Below are 24,543 nucleotides of genomic sequence, written 5' to 3'. Positions count from 1 at the left end.
TGCATAATGAAATGACCAAAAGGCCCTTGAGTAGAAATGAATTTGAGCAAACAGGAGGCGCGCAGTGACCTCCAGTAATCGCTCTGAGAGGTCGCTCCAGGCTTCAGGAGCGACCTGGAGGGGTCGCTGCGAGACGTCGCTCCGGGTCGCTCTTTGCGAGCGACCTCGCTGTGTCGCTCCGGTCACGTCGCTCCCAGCTGGAGCGACCTTATGGTGTAGCTCTGGCCAAGTCGCTCTCGTGCCTCCGATCGATGGAGACGCGAGCGACATCGGGGTGTCGCTCTGGCCAAGTCGCTCTGAAAGGGTGTCACAGCGACTTCACGGTGTCGCTCCGGTGAGGTCGCTCCCACGCACTGCTCGTCCAATGATCACTTTTATCACCTTTTTTGAGCTCCAAATGCACCCAAATGTCTCCAAGAGCTCCATGTGGTACTCCAATACCTGATAATGATTCATGTATGCAAAATGCAACCTAAACATGGCTAAATCCTAGTATATACGATCAAAATGCACATGGGTGAATGGATAAGACAATGGAAATATGCAAGATATCAGTTCTATATACAAATTCAAAATTTTCTCATGTCGGGGCTATGAATTATTGTTTTTTTTTTGGAACACAACCTTTTTATTGTAGGACTGACGTTTCCCCATCTTTCTTTTTATTAGAGTGAATTTTTTACAAAAACTCCTCTCTATGAGAAATATTTTTCTTGGTCCAAAGTCAGAGAATACTGGTGTTTTCTGACTGTTTATAGTAATAGTTCGTTTGAGATCGGAAGATACAATTATCACTCCGATGAAATTAAGGGTTGTGAAGTGGAGCGCTCAACTTCACAATATATAATGACTATTTCCAAGTTTAAATACTCGAATGACACAATATTTTTCCATAAAATTATTCTCGAGTGTGTTTTTGCAAATCAGTTTCTACATTTTATTAAACTATTCTAAGTTTATGTCTCTATCTTTAATATTGTTTTGCTTTTAAAATTTTCAAAAAGACTGGCACATTGTATATCTAATATGTTATGTTAAAAAAAGGTTACGAATTCTAAATTTGACTAATTCTGAAAGTAATAATAAAAAGGAAAAATATTAACCATCAGAATAACTGGAATACTTGGTTAAAATAAACATTTCCACTCGTTTTTTACCGTATCACCTTTATACTCTCTCCACCATTACTCTTCAAACAATCATTTTCTTTAGTTGCCTTCGATTTTTTTTTCCTTTTTCATTTCTGTTTGCTGAACCTTTGTTCCTTGTTTCTTTTCTCCTGAAATTTGAGGACTTTTAGGTGAATTTATATATTTTTTTTTATTTTATCAAACCATTTCTTGTTTTGTTTTTAATTATTTGGTTCTTTTTAATATCGGATAATCCGCTATTATAGGATAAACCTACAGGTTTCTGAGATGCAATTTTCTTTCTTAAGTTCGGTGATCTTTCATACGATAGTTTTCCTCGTTATTTGATTGCCGCCAACTATTGTGTTCTGGAAAAGTGATGAGTATTTCAAAAACCAGCATTTAATTTTGCGATTGTAAAATCCTTGTTTTTGCATGCAATAGTTTCTTTGATTTGTCTTCTTGATTTTTTTATTTTCTATTTTCATTACTAGCATTTTTTTTCTTCATTTTCTTATGTAAACAAAAAGAAAACACCCGACTTCAAGATCTATGCAACTTACAATGTCAAGCTCAAGTATGAAAAGCCTATTGAAAGGCCTCCGATACATTTCTCAAGTATTTGGTAATTAACTTCTTCCTCTTTCGATGGTTTTTTTTTTGAACTGATTCCTCTTTCGATGTTTATATACTATGTTGCTGAATCATAAACTATGATTACTCTAGACAATATATCACGTAGAAGAAAGTTTGCATGCATTGTACGTGTTGATGAATAATGCCATAGTAATATATACATGCAATTACTCTAGACAATATATCACGTAGAAGAAAGTTTGCATGCATTGTACGTGTTGATGAATAATGTCATAGTAATATATACATGCAATTAATACTTATTTTTGGGAGTATTATATTGGTTATTAAATTTATGATAGAAAGTGGAAAAGAAGAAGAAGAGATAGAGATAGGGAATCCAACGGACGTAAAGCATGTAGCCCATATTGGTTGGGATGGACCATCCTCTACTCCTGCCTCCGCACCAAGCTGGGTAAGTACTTTACCTACAATGCATGCCTAGCTTGCAAGGATTAATTTATTTGGTTTTAATGTGGTGTGTGTGTATATATATTTATATGTTTGAAAGATGAACGAGTTCAAAGATGGTGCTGGATTAGAATCTGGACAAGGAGGCGGAGAAGATGATTCCTCCGCGAGATGTATGTCGGAATGTGGCGGTCGGATCAGAGATTTACCAAAATTACCAAAATCTACGAGGAAAGCAGCTTCCGAGAAAGGTTCTCCAACAAGAGAAATATCATCGGACAAAACTAAACGTCGGTCGTCGAAAAAAGGAACAACATCATCGTCAAGAAGACCAAAAGAAGTGTCTGAACTAAACGAGTTTTCTTCTTGGTCTAGTCCAGGAACAGGAAGTTTACCAGAAGTTCCGAAGAAATCAAGGAGGAAGAAGAAGACGAAGGAAACTGGAGGAGGTTCAACTAGATCGATCGGAAGATCTGACGTGGATAACATGTCTGAAACTGGTTCTGTGAGATCTATGCCTCAATTCGACAACAGAGATGACTTTTGAGAAGGAGAGACAGAAGAAGAGTCTTTCCTGCTTGGCTAATTAATTATCACTGAACATACCAATATTAGATTTGTTTTTAGTCTCAGTCTTGTACTATTCTCATTCTCTTTAATTACAACAATGCTCTTTTTGTTCTTCTATATAACTGGAGAACTTGAACCTAACAAGTAGATTGGAAGGTACTATGATTTTTTTTTGGGTTAAGATGGGAAATTATTGTTACAGAAAATTCCTTGTTACAATAGGCACAAAATATGTTTGTGTGATACTGACGTGACACATGAAACTCAGATAAATGTTAAAACAGATGCTCAATTCTCTGAAAGCATTTGTGCTTACTTGCGTCAATGCCCATGGTATCTTCTTTTCATCCTGTTTTTCAAATTATGTTATGTTACTTCTCCAGCTAGAACATCCCGTCAAAACTTATAATTTTTTGAAGTTTAAAGTTAAAGGTGTCTCTCCAAATAACAACATAAACACTAAATCTAGAATTAGCATTCAGATTACATCCCAGAGATAGGAAAAAATCTACAAAATTCATTGCTCTTTATTTCTGTTTATTCCTAGTGAGCTGAGAATCAGAAAATAATAGTTTTAGTAAAGAGAAGAAGGAAAACAGAGAGAAAAAGGCCCCCTAAGAAGACAGAAAGCTCCTACTCTAATAAGTCAAACTCTACTCCTTCACCAACACACCGTTTTCACTTTTATAGATATGTCATCCCAAGAAACCTCTCCTTTCATTCATCGTTTCTCGGACGCTTTGGTCGTGGAGAATCTGCCTCCTCTGAACAGCTTTCAGGCGTCTTCTCACTTGCTTTGTCTTCTTGTTCCGGTTTGCAAAAATCCATATTTTGCTTTTCAAACATCATGAGCAGGACCTTTCCCTGTTCTTCTATCCGAAGTTGCATCTTTCTTTGAACCTGAAACCACAGTCAAAACAACCCACTTTTTTCAACTGTTTGCAACTTTCAAGGATTTGCAACCGAATACAAACAAAGCTAAAAGGATGCATATACGTTCATCGGTTGTTGTACCTCGAGCTGCTCATGAAGTTGCTTCTGAACTTCCATCTGAATTCGCAGCGCCTCATTTATATCTATCCCACTGCAAAATCAATTAATATGCCAATTTGTTTATAGACAAGAATCTGGTTAGAAATGGTGTGTAGCACTTGTTTACCAAACCCCCACCGTTTCGTATCAAGAGATGTAACATGCTCCAGCGGTGTCAACTTCGTCTCTTGCGAGCCTGATAAAACCGTCAGACAAGATAATCTTAAAAGTCAGTAGTTTGTGGAGCCTGTAAACGACATATCAAGATAGATAAACAAAAAGAAGGAGACCAGTAGTAGATATAAGTTAACACCATACAATACTTTCCTCATCATGAGAGGAGTGGGGTCATTTTTTATACCTTCTGATGGTTCTGATACATATCTAGCTGTCCTATATTTCTGCAATTTGATAAAAGAAAAATATTATGTTGGCTTTTATCAACAACTAAGAAATAAAGAAAAAAGTAAACCTGCAAATGACTTTTGACATGATAAATAGTCAAGCCTTGGACTTTCATATGCTTCAGCACGGCCTTAGGTTTTGCGTCTGCGTTAAAGAAGACACTGAATCAGCACAAACCGAGCTTCATCACTGTTTCAAAGTCGAAGAAAGATCTAAAAAACAAAAAAAGATTGAGGGACGATGCTCAACTGTTCATGCCACCAAGGTGGTTAACAGCCTCAACAAAAGCTTCATGAAGTTCTGGGGTCCAACGCATACGTCCCTTAGCTGCAGCACTGGTGGAATTGGTGTTGTCGTTGCTGTTTGAGGATACTGTCCTAACAAGAGGTGGCAATTCAACACAAGGAGAAGGATGCTGCAGGGGAACTTGGGGTTGTTGAATCTGAGATTGCATAGTTGATTCATGGACCTGAAACAATATCCTACCTTTTTTTATAAAAAAAAAAACACAATATTTATTTGTGAGAGATCATTATAAAGTAGAAAACGCAACAACCAACCTTGGGAGCTGAGGTTGAACTTGCGACAAGGAAAACATCGTTCCAGAAAGGAGACATGATAGGATTCTCATTAGTAATCAATTCGTCATCCTCCTCCACTACTCCCAAATCAAGAAGGTCAGCATGATCATCCCAGTCTAACATCTCATGAGAGACCATGGAAGAAGCAGCGTTAGGGAAATCATTAGAATAAATGTGACCAACTGCTTCGCCATTGGCAGAGAGGAGATGATGATAGGGCCCTGCGATGAGTTGATTGTGCTGTTGTGAATTGATGGGAATGTCTGGTGGTGGTATCGAAGAACAAGTGTGTGCAAGGTTGCGAGTCTCCATTGATGAGATAATCTGTGGAAGGCACAAGTTATATAATATGCCAAGATATAGATAGACTAACAGATGGTAAGAAATGAAGCTATATGTTCATCATGCAAAAAAAGCCCAATCGTGATGCAATCAAGCACAAAGACAGTATCAGTTATGGCGAATAATCACAAACACATACTATTCGAAAAACATACAATCTCGAATCTGAATCCACAGAGACACCAAACCTAGAGATGATCTAAATTCTCACCTACAAATTCATGATAAACCCCCAGCCGAACAATCTAACTCTAGATGAAGAGTCCAAATATATTTTCCAACAAGTATTGGCGGGTAAATCGGGATCCTTACCGCTCTCTCTCTCTCTCTCTCGTTCCTTCTTCAGTTGTTCTTCTTTGCGTTTTTATTTTTAATGTGCGACTGTGATGGTGGCTGGCGGAGTTAAAAAAAGAAAGAAGAAGAGATGGTGGTCACTGATCCCTTCTCACACGCACGCAGATAACGGCGCGTGCAACGTTTTTTCATACCGGACCTACTAATTTTCCTACGTGGGATGTTCTGGTGGGCCTTCACATGGGCTTTACTCGCTTTTTGTATTGCTAAGCCCAAAATATTTATTTATAATATTGTTTATTTCGTTTTCTTGAATAAAATGCTGAGAATGATTGATTAATTCTTTTTTTTTTTGGTCATCTGTTGGATCATATTCATAAGAATGATTGATTAATTCAAAACTTGTTTTTTTTTTATTTTCCTCATAAAAGCCAGATTTTTATCCGTAATTTAATTCAATTGTAAAATAATCATTTGGGTGCAAAGATCACTGAAAATTCAGTTACAAATGGAAATTCTATTGAAGCTTTGTAATATAAAGAGAGCTTTCTAATCTATACTATCTTAAATATTTATATAATATAATTCAGTTTTAATGAAGAACATGTATGTTAAATATACACTTACTTTGATGATATAATATTTATTATAATTTTATTATAGTCTTTTTGTTCCATGTTTGTGGTAATGGATTAACTAACAATTGATATTTAGTTTAAAAGCTAAGGAATTTTAGTTTCTTAACTGATCTCAAGAAAAGCTGCTAGCTGATGAGCATGTGCATGGGTGGGTTCCAAGAGCTGGTCACTACATAAATAATATGCAAAAAAAACGATAAAAACACCTTCACAATAAACTTTAAAATGATATTTTCCCTACTACGCGGAGACTATTATTCTGGATCAACAAACTCTTAATTGGTAAAATCTTGCAAATTAAAACAACTGATTTCAGCTGAACTTGAAAAGGATCACTGCTCATTATTAATCTCAAGTGTGTTTAGCTGATACTGATACAAGAAGATTATCAAACAAACTTCTCTACCAAACCTGGAGAAACTACATTTTGATACAATACAACAACAAAAATATATCATTTTTTGTCCGTATAACAACAATAACCAAAAACTATATCTCAATCCGTAAGCAAAATGTGGCAAGAGTTCTGCCTCTTTCTCATTGTGTCTTGTCTCTCTGTTCACTCTTCCATGAATTCTTAGCTGCATCTGCCGAAATGGTCGTCCCTCCATTGCCATCGTTGCCGCTATCTTCTCCAGGCTTCGGTTTCGAGAAGAACGGGTCCCACACGTGTCCCCCGGCTTCCCTCTGCCCATCCTCCAGCAACGCATACTTCCAGCTGTTCTCCTCCACGAAGTTGTCATACTCGGTTCGACCCTCGATCATATTCTTCCTCAACCGAGTCACCTTGTCTATTACGGCCTGCACCGACACATCGAACGCATCCTTCAGCGTCTCCAGCTCCGATCTCGGGTCTGCGTAGATCAGCCCCGGGATGAGGCTTATGACGTTTTCCCTCATGCTCCTGACCTGCTCTGGAGGTATCCGGAGGAGCCGCTCCTCGATGCTCACGTTTCTCTTCCGAATATCGTCCTCGGGGATGAACACCGAGTAGGTCGAGTAGTTCTTGGGCAGATGCCACGTGTACTGCGTGTAGGCCGAGCCCGGGTGGAAGAAGACGGGTATGCAGCCGGCGAGCATGGAGTCGAAAGCCGATCTGCGAGTGTAGGAGTCTCCCTGGGGCTGAAGACAGAAGAGAGAGCCTTGAAACATTTGCATAATGCTGCTCGGGGAGTGACATTTGCTCTCCCCGAAATCGCACTCCAAGAGCTTCCCGACGTTTGAGTTTCTGCACTGGTCGATGATCTGCCCTCTGATGGATTTGGTGTTGTCGGGCCGCGGGGCTCCCGCGAAGGAGAACAGCCACTTCCTGTCCAAGTTTCTCATCCGCTCTTGCCACTCGAACACCTCCGAGTCCTTGGCCGGATGGAAGTAGGTCGGGTAAGGGATCCCGAAGTCGTTCGCGTTCCAGGGGCTGGACTCGACCACGAGCATAGACATGTTCTTGGCAGCTGGGAGGAAGAGAAGCTTGTTACCCCAATCGGTTTCTTCCTCGGACAACCTCCTGAAATCCCAAGTGATCCTACCCGCCACGAGGAAGTGATCTTTGCCTCTCATGATCTCCCACTCGGGGCGCTTCGTGAGCCAATCGACCAGCTCGAGAGAAGCAGCGTCCCTGGTGGAGATGTTGTACCCCCAGAGGTACCTGGCGACGTCGAAGCCAGCGTAGAAGGGAACGAAGATGGCGGCGGCGAGGGAAGAGTCGTTGGTCAGGCATTTGTACTGCTTCATCCGGTTGCTGAAGATGACGTCGACCGCGAACTGATTGGTGGCGTACCAGCCTTCGTCGGAGAAGACGCCTTCGACGTTCTCCAAGGGAGGGCCTAGGCCGGCGTTGGTGGTGAACTTGCACATGTTGGTCCAGAGACTGAGCTTCTTGCAGTCTCGAAGCATGTCCTCGTTGAACCTGGAGGGGAGATCGTGGACGTAGATGTACTTGCCTCCACAGGGATCGCTTTTGTTGTCTACTGTCTTCAAGGCTTTCACGAACGGAAACTCAACGGTTTCAGGAGGGTTAAAAGTGGAAGTGGTGGCCACTGGAGCAGGAGGGAGTATAGGCTTAGCTAAAGGATCTTTCTCTTTGCGAGGATCGAACTTGTGTATCCGAAGAGAGGTAGATGATGACGATGATGGTTGGGGTTGCAAATGGATCTGATTCTCCATGTTAGTGCTGCTCCCTATGACAACGAAATGGAAGTACAAAAGCAATGCCCAGAACAAGAGTGATAAGGACACTACCAGACATATTCGATTTGTATGACTCTTCCCGTTTCCCTTCTCCGTCGGCTCTGTAGGAGGAACTTCCGCAGCGCGACGCCTCATAGCAACCCTCGGAACCATATATATATATATATATATATATATAGAGAGAGAGAGAGTGTGTGTGTGTGTGTGTGTTACGAGATCACAACATTGCTAGTTCCCAAAAATCTACAGAAGCGATTTGATTGAAGCTAAATCCAAGTTTTAGAAAGCAAAAAGATCCAAGCTTTGATCGGAAAGAAGCAGATTTGAGAATAGTACCGACAATGATCCGCTAGAGACGGAGTAACGAGGAAGAAGAAGAAGGTGACTTTTTTTATCCTTCAGACAAGGAATTGAGATCTAGAGATGTCTGAAGAAAAAAAAAGGTTGTTGTTTTCAGATTGAAATGGATTTTGACTTGCTCGTGAGCTGGTCTCATCACCGTCGTGGAGAGAGGGATGAGGGCGCGCGTTAGTCGGACAGCTAAATCTGCGCCGTCAGTTCTTCTTCTACTTGTCGGTGACCAGTGGGACCTTGCCACGTACTTTATTTCTCTGCTGACATGTCCGCTCCATGGGTCGATTACGTCCGCTTTATAACCTTCCCCTTCTTTGGACCCTTCGACACAACTTCTTCGCTCGTAACGTGCTTCCGACGACGAGGGTGTGGGAAATGATTCCACGTTCTAACATGATTGCTTCAAGTTTAAGCCCCTATCATTTCAACTTTCCCCCCTTCCCGCTAATTAAGTATTTCGATGATTCTTGACCATTCTGCTTAGATCATGTGTTATTTTATACTACTATTTAAGTGTATAAAACAGTTTAGTAGGTATCTTTTTATTCATTGGGACCAAATTTTCATCATAATGTCCAACTACATGATGATAGTAAGCACGTAAAAAAGTTCAAATCACATGAATAATTAGAGGTGGAAACTAAAACGAAAGTACACTGAAATGAAATGTTCGTGTATTTGGACAAATCCAAATTACTTTGGATATTAACACTTACACTTCAAAAATGTGCCAAGGAGAAGACTTCATTTTGATCCCAATCATCATATTCATAAATAAACAAACATAAACTTTAAAAGGGACAAACGTGGCCAGTGGGAGTGGGGGAAGTTTGTGCTCCCCCAGTGTACAACTCACATGGATAGCACCACCAAGTACTACTTGCAATGAACATATTTATTACTCCCTTCATTTTTTAAGGATAGATTTTTTAGAAAAAAAAATTATTTCATAAAAATGTATTTTTGTGTTTTCTATGAAAAAATTGCAAATTTCAAAAACATTAATTGAATTATTATTGGTTAAAAGTTATTGAAAATTGAAAATTACAGAAAATGATACATTTATTATGGTAGTTTAATGTGTTTTCTTAATATGTGTGAAAATACTAAAAAATCTATCTTCGTGGAACAGAGAGAGTATTTCTTTTTATGATAAACTGCTGACGATAGTATTGGCCAAGCATTCACGTTCTTCCAGCAATAAAAAGAAGAAAAATAACTTTTGATGCTTCAATTATTTGTTACAATTGGTGGACATACAAGGGTGATTTGCATAAGTAGTAGATTAAATATTGGCTCAACTTTGTAAATGACATATACTTCATTGAAAGATTCTTAAATCTATTATAACAAATGAAACCGTGGTTGTAACACCCCCGTACCGTTTTAGACATCGGCCAGTCAGCCGGACAACAATCAAACAAGAACATGCCCGAACGACCTTCCTCTGCCAAGTCCGGAAGTGTTACGACGGGTTGAGAATAGACTTTCCAAGTCACAAAACATAATTCTGTAACCCAAAATATTGAGTTGTGTTAGGTTGGACTAACCTAATATCAGATTCAACACGTCACGAATATAAACATACTTTATTTCATATATATAAAAAACGAAGTTCACAAGCCCAAAATATTATACATAGGGTCCATGGACGCAGTCGTAAGTAAAACATACATTCATATATCTTGAAAACGAGTCTTTAGCAAAAGATGTCCAATCTACACCAGCTCCTACAGTTCCGCGAGGGCTATGGTCCTTTCTACTGGTCACCTGCAAAAGGATGTGAGGAGTGAGTGAACTAGTTTCACTCAGTGAGCCAGGGTTCCTTATCTAGCATATACAACTACCCGTCATTCTAAACCTTACCCCAAACACAAGCAAGACGAGTAGTTCAACAACCATATTCAAAGCTTAAATGATTAAGCACTAAACAATTAAACCATAATAAATTAAAACACTCTTTATGAGTGTCACATCAATCAACCATATATATATATACTCTTAGGGCCCAACAGAATCATTCTTCCTCCCATAAAGGACACCGGCCATCCCTTCACTATTACACCACACAGGCGTAGGCGCTCGGGAATCGCCCGGTCACGGTCCTCAATTGGAATCGCCGTACCCCGGTCCTCTATCGGACTCGCCGGGGGCTGTCACATCCACGTGTGACACTCGGCCTTGGTGATCAAGCCAAGTTAAACCGAGCCCACCACTTTCCGGACCACGACCGGCTTAATGGTACCATTTGGGGAAGCAATGACCTGCAAACAACTACTAGAACCACCACGAGGTTCTCACACAACAGTAGCAACACGAGGTACACACTATAACAACATATAATAATCACACAATCACAATAATCCGGGTGCTTAGACTAGTCTTGCTATCCACTTAGCCCAGACATCGTCTCAAGCCTCGGATCCACAAACTGACACCTAGACCGGTCCGGCTATCCTAGCTCGGAAGCCGTCTCCGATGTCGGGAACCTGCATTAATAATTCGTTAACAATCAGTTAACCGTGACTCACAGTGATTAAGCGATGTGGCTCGACTCTTTGATTCCGGATGTTGACCAAACCCCTTTTATCCCCTCCAAATCTTCGTCTTGGTACCGTGATGTTAAATCCCAAAACCCAACGTCGATGTCTTGAGTGGACTGGTCTGGACTGATCAGAACTCTAAAAAAACTTCTTTCACTTCTAGACAGTTTTTTAGAATTTCCCGGCAGTTTATCGGTCTTTGGAAATGTCTATACTTCTAAAGCACCTTACTTCTTTCTCTCTCTCTCTCTCTCTCTAGCCACGTTTTGCTTTGGTTTCTATGGAATGAGATGAGTAAAAATGGTGAAGGGTGGCTGGGTATATATTGAAGTTGTCGGCCAATAAAAACATGCCACCCGATCGCATGTGTGTCGTCTCGCATGCTTCCGGTCGCATGCGTGACGACACATGGGCGTCCACATGCCCTGTTGCATGTTTCCTGGCCGAGCCAGAAGACACCTCCACGTCCACTTGCCCTTCAGCATGTCTGGTGTTCATGCATCGTGACACACGGGCCTCTGCATGTCGGTTCGCATGCGCAGATTGCAGGTACTGCGACACCTCGTGCTTCTGTGTGTCGAGCTGCATGGAACTGCTTCATGCATGTCTACACCTCCTTATTGTGTTGACACTCAGCAGGTTTAATGGTTGATACCACGTCCTGATCCATTAGATCAAGCCACCTCGAGCTTCTCGTTCGATTTGCGCGATTTCGGTCCTTTTGGTGAATTTTCATCCCGCGATCAATCCTGAATATTCTTCCGCTCCCGTTCTGATGAGCTCAATATTTTTAATAGATTCCAGACTAACCTTAACCTTAAGGATAAAAATTTCCTGAGCCTTCGGCTTCCCCGAGAAATTCCATAAACCGAAATTAGAGTTTTTTTTTTTTTTTTAAGACGGGGGTATTACAATGGTCCTCTCTTATTAATCATCCATTGGTTGGATCAAATATATATATTTAGAAAAAAATCTACTACAACTGATATAAGTTTTCAATTCCTCTAATCAATAGTTTGCAAAAAAAAAAAATAGTTATAATCTCGTAGCTGGGATTGTGATTGGTACGTTGTACTTACAGCTTACAATCCGGTAGCCTCATGACTTCGTTCGACACGTTTGCCCCACTAGACTACTAAGGAATTTACATAGATTGGAATATAACATCAACCAGTCAACCTTCATATCAATCTAGAAAAACATGTAAAAATAATATACAACATTCATATGTGTTTCTTGTACCCTTGTAAATGTAGATATCAACAGTATCAGAATAATCTAAAAATGTACATCTTAGTGTAAGTGACTATACGAAGAAACAATTACAGAATATCGTTCTTCTTACCATGAACATGGGTGGATGGGGAGATATCTATATGGACTAGGTTTCCTTCCGGAGCCAAGAGGAGAGCAAGAGAAAGAGTCCTAGAGAGACGTTAAAGAGACAGACCAAACATAACCCAACCTTAATCAACCTCATCTCTTTCTGTCTAGATCCGTCTTCGCGGGGGATTTTAACGTCTTCGATATGGAGATGAACACCAGGGTCTCTTAGCTTGACCTTGCTACCAAACAGAGCTGACCCACAAGTCGCTTGAACGTTGCTGTTCACGTATATGTTGACCCTGCATCCACTCTGACTTGCTACGTCTACATCCCTAGGCGCCACCATCACGGCCCCTACATTTCTCCCGTTCAAGTTGATTCCTTCAATGCCGGATTCAGGCCCCGGATAATCGTCTCCTTCGCTTTCCATTTTGTTTGGATGAAGCTAAAATTGAGACTGTCCTATTCCTTTGGTGATTTGATATTTAGCTCTAAATGCGTTGCTTGGTTCTCGAGGTTCCCTAAAATTCTTTACTTCTTTTCCACAAGCAGAAGCAAAGTGCTATGTTCTAAGATTTGCATAATTAAGATTCATTACCCACCCTCAAAACTAAGACCGGTATTTAACGTTTCATAATCCGCAAACTAGATTTTGACCCGCTCTTTTAAAGCGCGGGATTTGTTTCTTTTTAAATAAGGATCTTATATAGTAAATATGGCCGGTTATCAATATGGCTGTTATAAATATTTTGAATATAAATATGAGAAGTTATATATATAGCAAGCGAATTAATTACGGGTCGAATTTTTATTTTAAATGTTAGGTTATAAATTTAGTAAGCGAATTAATTAAAAAAAAAATTCAAATTAGGAAATGACATTCTCTTGTAAATAACTTCAAAAACTATGGGCAGAATCCTAGTAGGGATTCTGATTTAATAGTATAGATAACCGAGTAGAAAATACCCTCTTAACCATATAAGAGGTGTACTTAAGTTTTCTTAGGGCTTTAGTTATACTTAGGGATGTTAACCTAGGGTAAAATAACTTGGGCCCAGCCCAACCCACAAATAATCCAACCCAGTTTATACCCAACCTGCAACAACCTAGAAACATCAATGTTGAAATCCAAACCAAAAAAGTAACCCAATGTGGTATAGGTTTACCCGTGGGTACCCAAAGTATTATCTTATTTACTCTGAAGATCATGTAAAATATTAATATCATTAATGTGAGCTTTAATATATAAACAAGATTTTGCAATTTTATAGAAAACTTGTTTTAGCGCAAAAACTCGTTTACGATTTTGGTGGAAAACTCGCTTTTTCGGAAAAAAAAATATTTTGCAATTTTAACCGGAAAACTCATTTTGCGGTTTTAGCAGTAAACATCGTTTTGACAGGAAAACTCATTTATGGAGAAAACTTGTTAAGTTGTTTTTGTAGTTTTAGCGGAAATTTTTTTTTTGCGGGTTTTGGTCGGTAAATTTTTTTTTGTGGTTTTGGTTAGAAAACTCGATTTTTGCGGTTTGCGGGAAAAATAATTTTTCTGGTTTTGGCGGGAAAACTCGTTTTTTGCGGTTTTGGCGAAAAAACTTGTTTTTACGGTTTTGGCGGGAAAATTTGTTAGATTTTGGCAGAAAACCTGTTTTCGATTTTGGCGAAAAAATTCATTTTTTGGTTCTGGCGAAAAAGAACGTTTTTACAAATTTTATATATTTTAGTTAAAATGGTGAAAATCTATATATATAATTGAAAACTCACGGGTACACCATTAGCCTTTTGTTACTCAACATAAATATGAGTTTTAAAATTAAAATACTCATGGTTGACCCAATTAATCTTAGATGGGTAAAAACCCAACCCATCATTAGTGGGTTTGGGTAAATCCATAGGCAATACCCATGTTAACATCCCTAGTTATACTAATATGGAATGCAAAAACGGAAGCACATGGGCTTAGTTATATTCAAGACTCAAGAGCAAAGTAGCACATGAAGTTTCAAACGAACCAGAAACTACATAATCATACGGGGAATAAATCTCCCATTCAAAAAAAACAGAAAACGTCTCCTCTCTAACTTATAATCATGTTGACGGGTTACACTTTCTTTCAGAACACAACAAAGAGAAGAGGAAACCCTTTTATTATTTGACAGAAGAAAATGAAAGGCATCAAAATACCATATCTAGTTTCTGCCATTTCACTGTGAGACTTGCATGAATCAAAATTAGTCCAGGAAAACGACCTTTGAGTAGAAGCATCATCAATTGTAGAAGTCTGTTGGTATCTTTTCACTGACGGTAGAACCGAAATTAGGACCACCCTTGCGATACTGGATAAGAAACTCGACTGGATATCCCTTCAATTTATGAGGGACAAGGTCCAAATCCTGAAAAGTCAAGGCTGAAAATAGCCATTGTGTCGAAATAACAAAGGAGTGAGACACTCAAACAGATCATGCAAAGAGAACTTATTTCACTTCTGTGAAGAAATGACTAACCCTTGTCAGATACAAGTGTATCGGTTGTAAGCGCATTGATTTGATCCAGATTGAAGATCTGTGGGGATGGTAAAGGGAACGGGACCTTGTTCACCATGAAATCCCGAGGACCCGCCATTGCCTAGAACAGATTGTGACATATACAAAATTAGTATCATTTGAAAAACAAAAACAAAGATCCTTAACAATCTAGGCTTCTTTAGTTCTAATACGCAACGCTTTCTCTGACAAAGGTGCAAATAAAAATCCTTAGGAGCTTTTACCCTAGACGGCGAACGATTTGATCTGTTACCTTAGCAATTGGAAATGGAAGCTTCACATATCGAGGCCATTCACGAATCATATCAAACATGATCTCCGCCTGCAAGGAAACACTTGCAAAATTAGCCCTAACGAGCTAAAACAGTGACAGAGAGAATGAAGGACAATATGAATTTACCAAATCACGAGGGGTAAAGACATCTGGACCACCTAATTCATAGGTTTTCCCCATGCTGGAGCCATCATCCTTGAGAGCTGCAACGATTGCAGCAGCAACATCAACCACATATACGGGCTGGAATCTGCAATTAAGTTATGGTTAGGGTAAGAAAACCGGTGAAAAGAACTAGACAAAGGTTTAGGACATACTTGTTGGTGCCACCACCTATGAGCGGGAAGAAACCATATTTTTTAACGAACATTGCCCAGGGGTTCAAGATTCTGTCCTCTGTGCCAATCATGGTCGCGGGTCTCATGACTGTCGCCTAGGAAACAAATAAATATACACCATCAACTGACTAGAAGCAGCAGGCTGATGAATAAATGCATATGCAAGCCATTCCAGGTACATTGTTGCTTTAAAATTTAGAGTTCAATAATAACTTCATATACTGTTTTTCCAGTTCTACACAAGAAACAACTAGAGGATATACCTTATATCTGACATCAAGCAGAATCATAGCAATAGTGAATGAAATATTAGGATTATAGTTACAGAAGAGAGCGTTTTAGGTTCCAAAAGCTGCGATAAGTTTACCTCAGGCAGCGCACTGAAGACAGCTTCCTCAGCAGCAGCTTTAGCCCTCTGCATTCTTGAAGGAGATGACACAGAAGCTCCCAGACAAGAAACCTGAATAAATCTCATTATCCCACCATGTTCCTTAGCCACCTGAAACAACAAATCCACCAATCCCCAATCTAATTAGACATAACTAAAAGAGCAGACCGTATTACCCTGAAGCTTAAAAATGCGTAGCTCATTTCCGAAGTACCCAACAATCCCATGAGTAAGAAAATGGAAGCCTCTTCACCAGAGTTTCCGGAACATACCAATGCAAGTTTCTCAGCCATGTGATGATTCACCTCTTCGAAACTGAAATTTCTGGTCTCGTACTCTCTTCCTGAGGATTAGAATAGATATCATCCACAGATTAAAAGAACAGTGTTGCTTTTTAAAAGATCAAAACAAAATAAGTACCAATGAGATTGATAACGACATTAGCCTTTGCCATGATAGCCTTAATGGAGTCTTCATCTCTCGGATCAAATTTCATTGGTACTACCTGGAATATACATCACAAATTTGTTGCTCCAAAGTCTAACATACAAAAAAAGGTGTGTTCTTGGGACATACCCTTATAAGCATTGTGTTAAACAAAAAAAAAAGATATTACCTGTCCTAAATCTCCCATCAACTTGAGATGTCGAGGGTTGTCCTCAGAGCCTCGGAAAGGAACTAGCACTTGCGATCCCATTTTAGCTGGAAGGAGCAATTCATTTGCAACATAATTAGAAAACCAAAAAAAAAAAACATGTAAAAGGAAGGACAAGATTGATGTATACTAGGATGGGTATTAGATATGCTAAAAACCAAACTCACCTAGCTGCTGCACAAGATAACGACCAAGAAACCCTGTGGCTCCAAACACCGTAGCTACAATGCCACTGGCAAAAACAAAGGACAAATCAAGATTTTCATTATACTGAAGCTACCGCAAAACCATGCTACATTGTTTTTCATTTTTAAGCTTGGCGTTATCCTAACACAGACCAAATAACATTTCTTCTTCTTCTTCTTCTACGAGAATTGTAGTTCCAGCATTTACCTGACGGAAGATCTGCCACCAGTACCCTTGCGAGCAAGGTGCCCCACGCCCTTAGTAGCAAGGGAAGACGAGTAGCGACGATTATCACTTCCATTCACTGAATCAGAAAACCATATATTATCTCATTATTAAAACCTAGAAAATGCGAATGAAATTAAATTCAATCGCAAGAGACTTAACGGTAATCTGGGACACCATAGAGCGATCTGAGAGAAGACGATGAATAGATGGAAGTTTCTCCGGCGAGAGGCCGTTGGACTAATCTCCTGGAAACTGCTTGCATCTTCGTCCTCAGTCGCACGATCGATCGAGAGACAACAAACACAGATATGCTAGAGAGAGAGAGATGATACAGGTAGATGGATGGGCCGGGCTGGGCCCAAACAAAATAATTTTGGTCTCTCAACCCATGTAGAGTATTTTAATACGCCTCCGGGCCTAAAAACCGAATACCTGAATCAGAACCGATCCAAAATAGAGTAGTTCGTGTCGGTTTCGGATTTAAGCTATTTATGTGATGGTTTATAATATCAAAAGTTGTGGGTTCTAGTTCAGTTGTAAATTTTACATGTTACCCGACTAAATCGTTACTCCATATTTCGAAAGTGCAGGATACTAACGAAAATGTCACACTATTTTACATGTCATAATGTCACACAATTATGTCAGCGCTCACCACTGACCACTTCAACTAATACGTAATCTATTAAACAGATATAGGATTATTTAACCGGCTCAAAACAGAACTGAACTATTATCGGTATAAAATGTATTTTCCTAATAGATTTCACCCGGTTCGGTATTCGAATTGCCATGCCAAGTTCTACGATAATATTGAATGAACGAAAACCCGTCTGATTTGAAACCGTAAACTAAAAATGAAACGCAAAACTGAACATATTGGACTCACTGTATCCTTTGAGAAAGAAGCAGCTTCTAAACAACTGATTCAGCTTACAACAGAAACCTAAACTAAACAAAAATGCGTGCGACCTGGATCTTTAAATCTGCTGCTCAGTCCCGAAAACAATGGTGTTCTTGAATCCCTGGTCTTTATTGACAGGATCTTGAGCCCTGTGTGTTTCTCTCAACACAGATTTTCTGCTATGCAGCAGGAACAGCATTGTCCCAGCAGCACGGAGAAGTAGATTCCTTTCACTTTGTGGTCCTCACCTCGACTGATCAGAAGTCAGGTATGCCACTTGATCTCGATGAGTATTCTGTCACCAGTCGAAGGAACATCGAAGACTTATCCTCTAGAAGTCGTGTTGGCGTGTCGAATTCCGCAACAAGACCTGCCAAAATCATCACCAAAGTTTTTTAAGACGTGTTTGTTTCTCACTGTAAACAGAAAATCTGAGAAATGTATGTACCATCGCTTAGAACCAGAACCAAGTCACTATCGATCACAGTGGGGATCCGATGTGCGATAGTGCAGACGGTGCAATCACCAAACTCTGTTCTCAAAATCTTCTGGATGAGATTATCAGTGGCTGAGTCAACCGAAGCAGTTGCTTCATCAAGCACAAGAATTCTCGCTTGTTTAAGCAATGCACGCCCAAGAGACACCAGCTGCCTCTGCCCAACACTCCAGTTATCTCCATTTTCTAACACTGCACCCAACAGAGTTTAATCAACGAATCACCATCAGCATTCTTTTTCTTACTTCTCAATCTAACGTCAAGATTTACTATATACCTGGAGTATCGAGCTTCTGGTCTTTAGCACGAACTATGTCCCCCAACTGTGACTTATCTAGAGCCTGCCAAACTTCTTGATCAGTGTGTTCTTCGAGAGGGTCGAGGTTTCCTCGAATAGTGCCTTCAAACAAGGTGGGGTCTTGGGGAATGATGCTGAGACGGCCACGGAGGTCGTGAAGGCCAATGGAGGAGATATCGATGCCATCAATGATTATTTGTCCTGCATATGGCTCTATCAGCCTGAACAGCGCTTGGATCAGCGTTGATTTGCCACTTCCTGTGCGCCCCACAATCCCAATCTTCTTGCCACCAGGGAATACACAGTTGACTCCGTGGAGTACAGTTGGCAGATTTTCTCCATAGCGAACCTTTTAAGCAAAGGAGGAGGATGAATAAAAAGCTATAGCGACAAGTTCAACAGAATGAACAATTCGAAATGTACCTTCAAATTGTTGATCTCAATGGCTCCATTTTCTGGCCACGAAGGAGGAGGGTGAGCGTCCTCGATGAACGTAGGGGCTTCACTGGGAATCTGACTATACTGATAGATTCTTTCGATGGAGATGATTTTGTTCTCGAGCTTACAAAAGCTAAGTATCCACCGGGAAAGGCGAGCGTTTAAATTAAGGCCATACGTTACTGCAAGACCGGCCATGCCTATACAAAGATATATTCTGAACTCAATAAACATGGGAGAAATGCAGACCATATGATCTATAGGAAGAAAGATAAAGAGGACGAGGAGAAGAGCTTGCTTGGATCGATTGTTCCATGTGGAAAGCTGACGAGCAGGATCATGCAGAAGGCAAAGACGAAAGTGGAAAGCAACTCCATGCGTAAACAGAGCCACTCTATAGCAGCGATGCTGCAAAAGAAAGGGCGGGCAAAGCAGTCCAGTAAATAGAGGTTTCTCTTCATGAAACGCTTTTCTTGGCCAAACCCTCTGATTGTTGCTGCACCCGCGATTGACTCCCCAAATAGATGGATTATTGGAGATTTCTGTATGCTCACTATCCGAACCAGCTCTCTAGACGATGCCATGTAGTATTTCTGCGTTTTTCAAATGCAAAAAACCAAAAAAAAAACTTTGCTGTTAAAACGTGTAATACCAAGAGAAATAAGTCAAATACTTTGAATTTATTGTATCCCTTTTAAGTATCATAAAAACGAATCTTCAGAAATTAACCAGAAATCACCTGCATCCACAAGCAAGCAATGCCAGTTGGAATTACAAGAAGAAACACTTGCCATGTAACGTTTGTCATCACACCAACAATGCCAATGAGCTGTATTGTTGTTGATGCAAATCCTCCGAGCCTAAAAGGAATATCAAGATCCACCACGCTTTGATCAATGGACACCTAAAATAGCAATGAGAAAGACCATCATGAAGAGAAGACGTCACAGTCATGTTCTAATAAATTTAAAAAAAAGAGAACCAACCCGATTTAAGATCCTTCCAGCAGGAGTCGAGTCGAAAAACGACATTGGCGCGCGGAAAACACTTCTGAGCATGTTCAGAAACAGCTTCTGAGCAGCTACGAGGCCGAACGTGGCGACCAGAATCGCTCGGACAAAGATAAACACTGAGCTACCAAATGCTAGCGCAATAAATACAAGGAGTAGGACCGTGGAGCTCACTTTAGCTTGGTCTCCCTCTGTTTGCGGATTTGCCCAGGCCATCCACCAGTTACTTGCAATCTGTAGGAACTGAAACAGAGTCTGCGCAATGATTATGAGCGGAATCAAAAGCCCTTTATAGGCTGCAGCCATATATGACCAGTACACCTTCATATTGACTCGTCCCCGGACACGTTCCTCTTCTTGAACCAGTTGTTTCTTCCTCAGCCGTTTTGCTTTCTTTTTCTCCTTGGTGGCTTTCTGGTTAGACCCCGACGGCCCTTCTTGGACCTCCTTGGCCAGAATCTCAATGTTGCTCGAGGAAGCGTTGGATTTTGGATTGTGTGGCAATGACTGGTCTATCCCATGATGGCTATCAGAGTCCTCTGATGAATGGCTTGGAATGTCCATTGCTTCAATTGCTTCATGATGAGCAGACACAAGTGATAAGAAATCCGTTCCTGCTTGTAGCAGTTCCTCATACTTACCTGACTGTATAATTTGGCCATCCCTAAGGACCTGCAGATAAACACAAAAATTTCATGAAGTGCTTTCTTGGTATAAGATTGAGCCATGCCGAAGAAGTCCTCACCAATATAAGATCCGTGGTAGGAAGAAACTCGACTTGATGAGTTACAAATATCACAGTCTTGTCTGCCAGAGCCGTCAATATGTATTCCTGTAGATACGCAAACTCAAGCTTGTGAAGTAGGGAGACACATTCAACGCAAGGCAGTGTTTAAAAAAGGTAGTTGTTTGTTTATTTGGAAAGAAGTAGAAAATAAAAAAGAGTGCACCTTGAAGAGTTCGGAGCCAGTGTGAGCGTCAACAGCACTGAAAGGGTCGTCCAGCAGATAAACATCAGCATCCTGGTAAAGCGCTCTTGCTAGCTGAACTCTCTGCTTCTGACCACCGCTGAGGTTTATGCCTCTGTCACCGATAATGGTCTGATCGCCATGTGAGAAGAGCTCCAAGTCCCGTTTCAGTGAGCAAGCGTGTATAACGTTCTTGTACTTGGCCTTGTCCATTGGACTGCCGAAGAGAATATTTTCTTCTATATTCCCAGACTGGATCCATGCGGATTGTGAAACATAAGCAGCACTACCGCATATTCTAACCTGTGTATTTCAGTGTACAACTCGTGAAATTTGCTTAGGCCTGAAAAATATTGAAGACAGACACACATGTTTTGAAAGTTGTTCAAAGTGTTTCACTTACTTCACCCGAGATTTTAGGTATTTCTCCAAGTATACAAGAAAGAAAACTTGATTTTCCGGAACCAACGACTCCGCAGACAGCTACTCGCATTCCTCTCTTAACGTTTAGATGAATATCAAACAAAGTTGGCCTTACCCACGAAGGATCCCAAGAGAAACAACCGTCTTTGATCTCCACTGATGTCTCTGTCATACCTTGACAAAGGATTATCGTAGCATCTTCCTGGAGCTCTTCCTCTTGCAGAAACCCCGATATCCGATCAAGAGACACTTTAGTCTGAGCCATCATTGACACCAGATCAGGAAAATTCCTAAGCGGCTCCTGAAGAATCCTGAACGTTGCAAGCGCGGAGAGAACGCCTCCTGCAGTGAGCTGAGTTCCTAATCCTATGGCCGTAGCAAACGTGATTGCAGCTACGAAGATAGGCGAACTCCAGAATATAAATGTGATAAACGCTTGGGAGTATAAAGCCTTTCGAAGCCATTTGAACTCCGTACTCCTCATTCCCTCAAGCACGACCCTGTACCGATCCTCCCAAGCCTGCAGTTTCAGAATCCTCATGTTCCTCAAACACTCCGAAGTCTTCCTCATCCGATCATCTTTAGCAGACATCAATTTGTCTTGATAGTCCTCTTGGATTTTGGCCAATGGGATGGTGGCGATAATAGAGAAAACTGTGGCCGCCAACGTGGCTACAGCCGCCACCCCCACACTCCTGTACAAGATCCCGAGAGCAAGCACAATCTGTAGAGGAAGCATCCACATATCATGAAGGTACCAAGAGTAGTCACCTACTCTCTGGACATCAACGGCCATGTAGTTCACAATTTCGCCGCTCGTGTGGTTCTGCTTGGTTATACTCGAGAGTTTGAGCCCTTTTCTGTACACCATAGCCGTTAGAGCTGATCTGACATGCATCCCCAAGATATCGACACCAAGATACCACTGCCGAGTTGTTAAAGTCTCCGCGAGCTTGGCCGCAAAGAAGATACCAGCGAGGATGTAACCCTCGTGAGGGTAAGTCTCTTTCCCACCCAGATAATTAACAAAGTCATTCACCAAATAAGGACCCACATAAGAGACAAGAGTGTTCAAGCCAGCAAAGACTGCATTACAAGCCGCTTCTTTCCAAAACGACTTCAAGATGGCCCAAGCAAGAGAAGGTGGTTTTGAGGGATTCTCAGCCTTTAGCTTCTCCCAGTTAAAGTTCAAGATTCTGTAGTTGGTCTTTGCCCGGTCTTTGGGAGCGAGCAGAGGAATGTCCTTGAGATCCAACGGCCTCTTCGCGCCAAGGGAGAGGAGAGGATTCAGCCACGAAAGCGTAGCGAGGCTGAACAACCCGGCGTCGCTGTAGGAAGTAACACTGAGACACCCAGCTTTTTCTTCTTCTTCTTCTTCGACAAGCAGAGGGTCAAGAAGATGTGAATGTGTAGTAATAACTCGAAGACCTGATACACCTCTGAGAGCCACGAAGCAGAGGAAAGCCAGAGCAGGAGCTGAAACAAAGTTCCCAACGACGTGTGAAGACAAATGGTTCGAGCCGTTCACAACAAGCTCTCTGGAGTCTATGATCAAAGCCCATAAACAAAAGAAGAAACCCACAACCCACCATAGCCTTAACAGCAAAGGGAACTTTTCCGCAGAGGTGTAATTACATCGAACAACTGATGCGCACAACACTAACCAAGCTACAACCTCTGTAACCGGCGAGAAAAGAACACTAATCGCGTTTCTTTCCTTAGTTACTCCGACAACATCCAACACTAAAACTGAAACGTGCACGATTAAGACGAAGAAACAGCAAAGAACCGAGAATTTGTAGCCAATGGTGACTTGAAGCTCGCGGGCGTCTCCTGAACTAGAGATTCCTATAGAGTCGTGTTTGAGGAAAGGACCGCGACGGAGGCAGAGAAGCAACCGTCTCGCGGAGATATCGATGATAAACACTAAGAGAAGAGCCAAAGTGATGCAGATCGAAGACGCTTCCACAAGTGGTAAGTCACGAAGAGCTCTCAAGAGGGTGCCCATAATCAATAATTAGATTAATGAGATTTCTGAGCTAGAGAGCATTGAAGAAAGAGCAATTCAATGTAAGCAGAGGAAGCGAGAGTAAGATGTGTCTTATGAGCAGAGGAGTCACGACGGTGGTAGAGAGAAACGCAGAGCCTGAAAGACACATCGCACATGTTACCAAAACGACTTTTCGTCAGAGCCTAACACGTTGAATAACACATCAGAAAGAAGAAGAAATATGTTCTTTTTAAAGACTTTTTGTTGTGTTGCATCGATGTTATCTAGAGAAAGACACAAGAAGACAAAAACACACATGATGAAATTTTTTAAAATTTATGTACGACAATACCGTGATCGAAGACAATGTCGCTTCTCCTTCTCTCTCCCCGCCCTAGCCGAGAAGAGAGAGAGAGAGAGAGAGAGTAGAAGAGATGTTTCCAGCTGTGTATGATAATGGCGTTACAACAGAGAGAGAGATTGAGTCGCAAAATGTAGGATCAATTTGGATTTGCTTTCTCCTCTTCTTCTTCTTACCTTTAAATCTGAAACTCTCTCTCTCTCTCACACACACATACATACACCAGATTACATATAATGTAGATGCAGTCGAGGTTTTCTGATCTTCAGACGCAATCATAATATATATATAGTCTTAAATAGCAGTAGTGTGTTATATATTGAGAAAATTATTATAGAAAATTTGGTTTAGTAGAGAGTGTTATATATCTTTTTAAAATTACTAAAATGTTTGGATACACCTAGTAAATGACAATAAGAGCATCTGATTAGTTTTTTTTAATTGAAATTATTTTTAACCACTAAATCCACATCAGTAATTAACAATCCACATAAGCAAAATAGAAATCAAACCGTCTCCTTCTCCACAAATACATAAGGGTTAAAAAAAAAGAAACGAAGAACATTGTCGTCGTCTCGAAGAAGGAACCGCAAGC

General features: G+C 40.7%; 6 protein-coding genes across 8 annotated transcripts; 1 reads left to right on the top strand and 5 right to left on the bottom strand.

Moving 5' to 3' along the window:
- Positions 1 to 1,262: 1,262 nt before the first annotated feature.
- Positions 1,263 to 2,763, top strand: LOC106317386 (CRIB domain-containing protein RIC6-like). Its single transcript, XM_013755213.1, has 3 exons — positions 1,263 to 1,755; positions 2,069 to 2,181; positions 2,278 to 2,763. The coding sequence occupies exons 1-3, from the start codon at positions 1,683 to 1,685 to the stop codon at positions 2,722 to 2,724; spliced, it is 633 nt and encodes a 210-aa protein (XP_013610667.1). The 5' UTR covers positions 1,263 to 1,682; the 3' UTR covers positions 2,725 to 2,763.
- A 448-nt stretch (positions 2,764 to 3,211) lies between these two features.
- LOC106315623 (protein PHR1-LIKE 1-like) lies at positions 3,212 to 5,528 on the bottom strand. 2 transcript variants are annotated; one of them, XM_013753414.1, is made up of 8 exons: positions 5,420 to 5,528; positions 4,745 to 5,089; positions 4,434 to 4,653; positions 4,252 to 4,328; positions 4,141 to 4,180; positions 3,918 to 3,975; positions 3,762 to 3,831; positions 3,212 to 3,647 (listed from the first exon to the last, which is right to left on the bottom strand). In XM_013753414.1, exons 2-8 carry the CDS (start codon positions 5,075 to 5,077, stop codon positions 3,465 to 3,467), a joined length of 981 nt encoding a protein of 326 aa, XP_013608868.1. In that variant the 5' UTR covers positions 5,078 to 5,089; positions 5,420 to 5,528; the 3' UTR covers positions 3,212 to 3,464. The 2 variants fall into 2 exon arrangements, with proteins under 2 accessions (XP_013608868.1, XP_013608869.1); XM_013753415.1 differs by having other exon boundaries at positions 5,319 to 5,521.
- An 833-nt stretch (positions 5,529 to 6,361) lies between these two features.
- On the bottom strand, positions 6,362 to 8,759 carry LOC106319248 (xyloglucan galactosyltransferase KATAMARI1-like). Its single transcript, XM_013757524.1, has one exon. It carries the CDS (start codon positions 8,377 to 8,379, stop codon positions 6,577 to 6,579), a length of 1,803 nt encoding a protein of 600 aa, XP_013612978.1. The 5' UTR covers positions 8,380 to 8,759; the 3' UTR covers positions 6,362 to 6,576.
- Positions 8,760 to 12,169: 3,410 nt separating this feature from the next.
- LOC106316860 lies at positions 12,170 to 12,885 on the bottom strand. Its single transcript, XM_013754729.1, has one exon. The coding sequence runs from the start codon at positions 12,877 to 12,879 to the stop codon at positions 12,505 to 12,507; it is 375 nt and encodes a 124-aa protein (XP_013610183.1). The 5' UTR covers positions 12,880 to 12,885; the 3' UTR covers positions 12,170 to 12,504.
- Positions 12,886 to 14,384: 1,499 nt separating this feature from the next.
- On the bottom strand, positions 14,385 to 17,360 carry LOC106313530 (NADH dehydrogenase [ubiquinone] 1 alpha subcomplex subunit 9, mitochondrial-like). The gene is made up of 12 exons (XM_013751358.1): positions 17,220 to 17,360; positions 17,040 to 17,136; positions 16,814 to 16,878; positions 16,608 to 16,693; positions 16,412 to 16,496; positions 16,264 to 16,334; positions 15,971 to 16,102; positions 15,583 to 15,698; positions 15,392 to 15,515; positions 15,245 to 15,313; positions 14,953 to 15,073; positions 14,385 to 14,855 (listed from the first exon to the last, which is right to left on the bottom strand). The coding sequence occupies exons 1-12, from the start codon at positions 17,320 to 17,322 to the stop codon at positions 14,716 to 14,718; spliced, it is 1,209 nt and encodes a 402-aa protein (XP_013606812.1). The 5' UTR covers positions 17,323 to 17,360; the 3' UTR covers positions 14,385 to 14,715.
- A 487-nt stretch (positions 17,361 to 17,847) lies between these two features.
- LOC106318538 (ABC transporter C family member 5-like) lies at positions 17,848 to 24,151 on the bottom strand. Of its 2 annotated transcripts, XM_013756562.1 has the most exons (11): positions 23,940 to 24,151; positions 21,578 to 23,743; positions 21,157 to 21,477; positions 20,952 to 21,038; positions 20,183 to 20,878; positions 19,936 to 20,100; positions 19,495 to 19,789; positions 19,182 to 19,396; positions 18,738 to 19,107; positions 18,413 to 18,652; positions 17,848 to 18,334 (listed from the first exon to the last, which is right to left on the bottom strand). In XM_013756562.1, the coding sequence occupies exons 2-11, from the start codon at positions 23,603 to 23,605 to the stop codon at positions 18,222 to 18,224; spliced, it is 4,530 nt and encodes a 1,509-aa protein (XP_013612016.1). In that variant the 5' UTR covers positions 23,606 to 23,743; positions 23,940 to 24,151; the 3' UTR covers positions 17,848 to 18,221. The 2 variants fall into 2 exon arrangements, with proteins under 2 accessions (XP_013612016.1, XP_013612015.1); XM_013756561.1 differs by lacking the exon at positions 23,940 to 24,151 and having other exon boundaries at positions 21,578 to 23,866.
- Positions 24,152 to 24,543: the final 392 nt, after the last annotated feature.

The sequence above is a fragment of the Brassica oleracea genome, chromosome C9 (genome assembly GCF_000695525.1).
Source record: "Brassica oleracea var. oleracea cultivar TO1000 chromosome C9, BOL, whole genome shotgun sequence".
Taxonomy (NCBI): Eukaryota; Viridiplantae; Streptophyta; class Magnoliopsida; order Brassicales; family Brassicaceae; genus Brassica; species Brassica oleracea.
The sequence above is the reverse complement of the archived record's forward strand: the minus strand, read 5'-3'. Positions and strand labels throughout refer to the sequence as shown.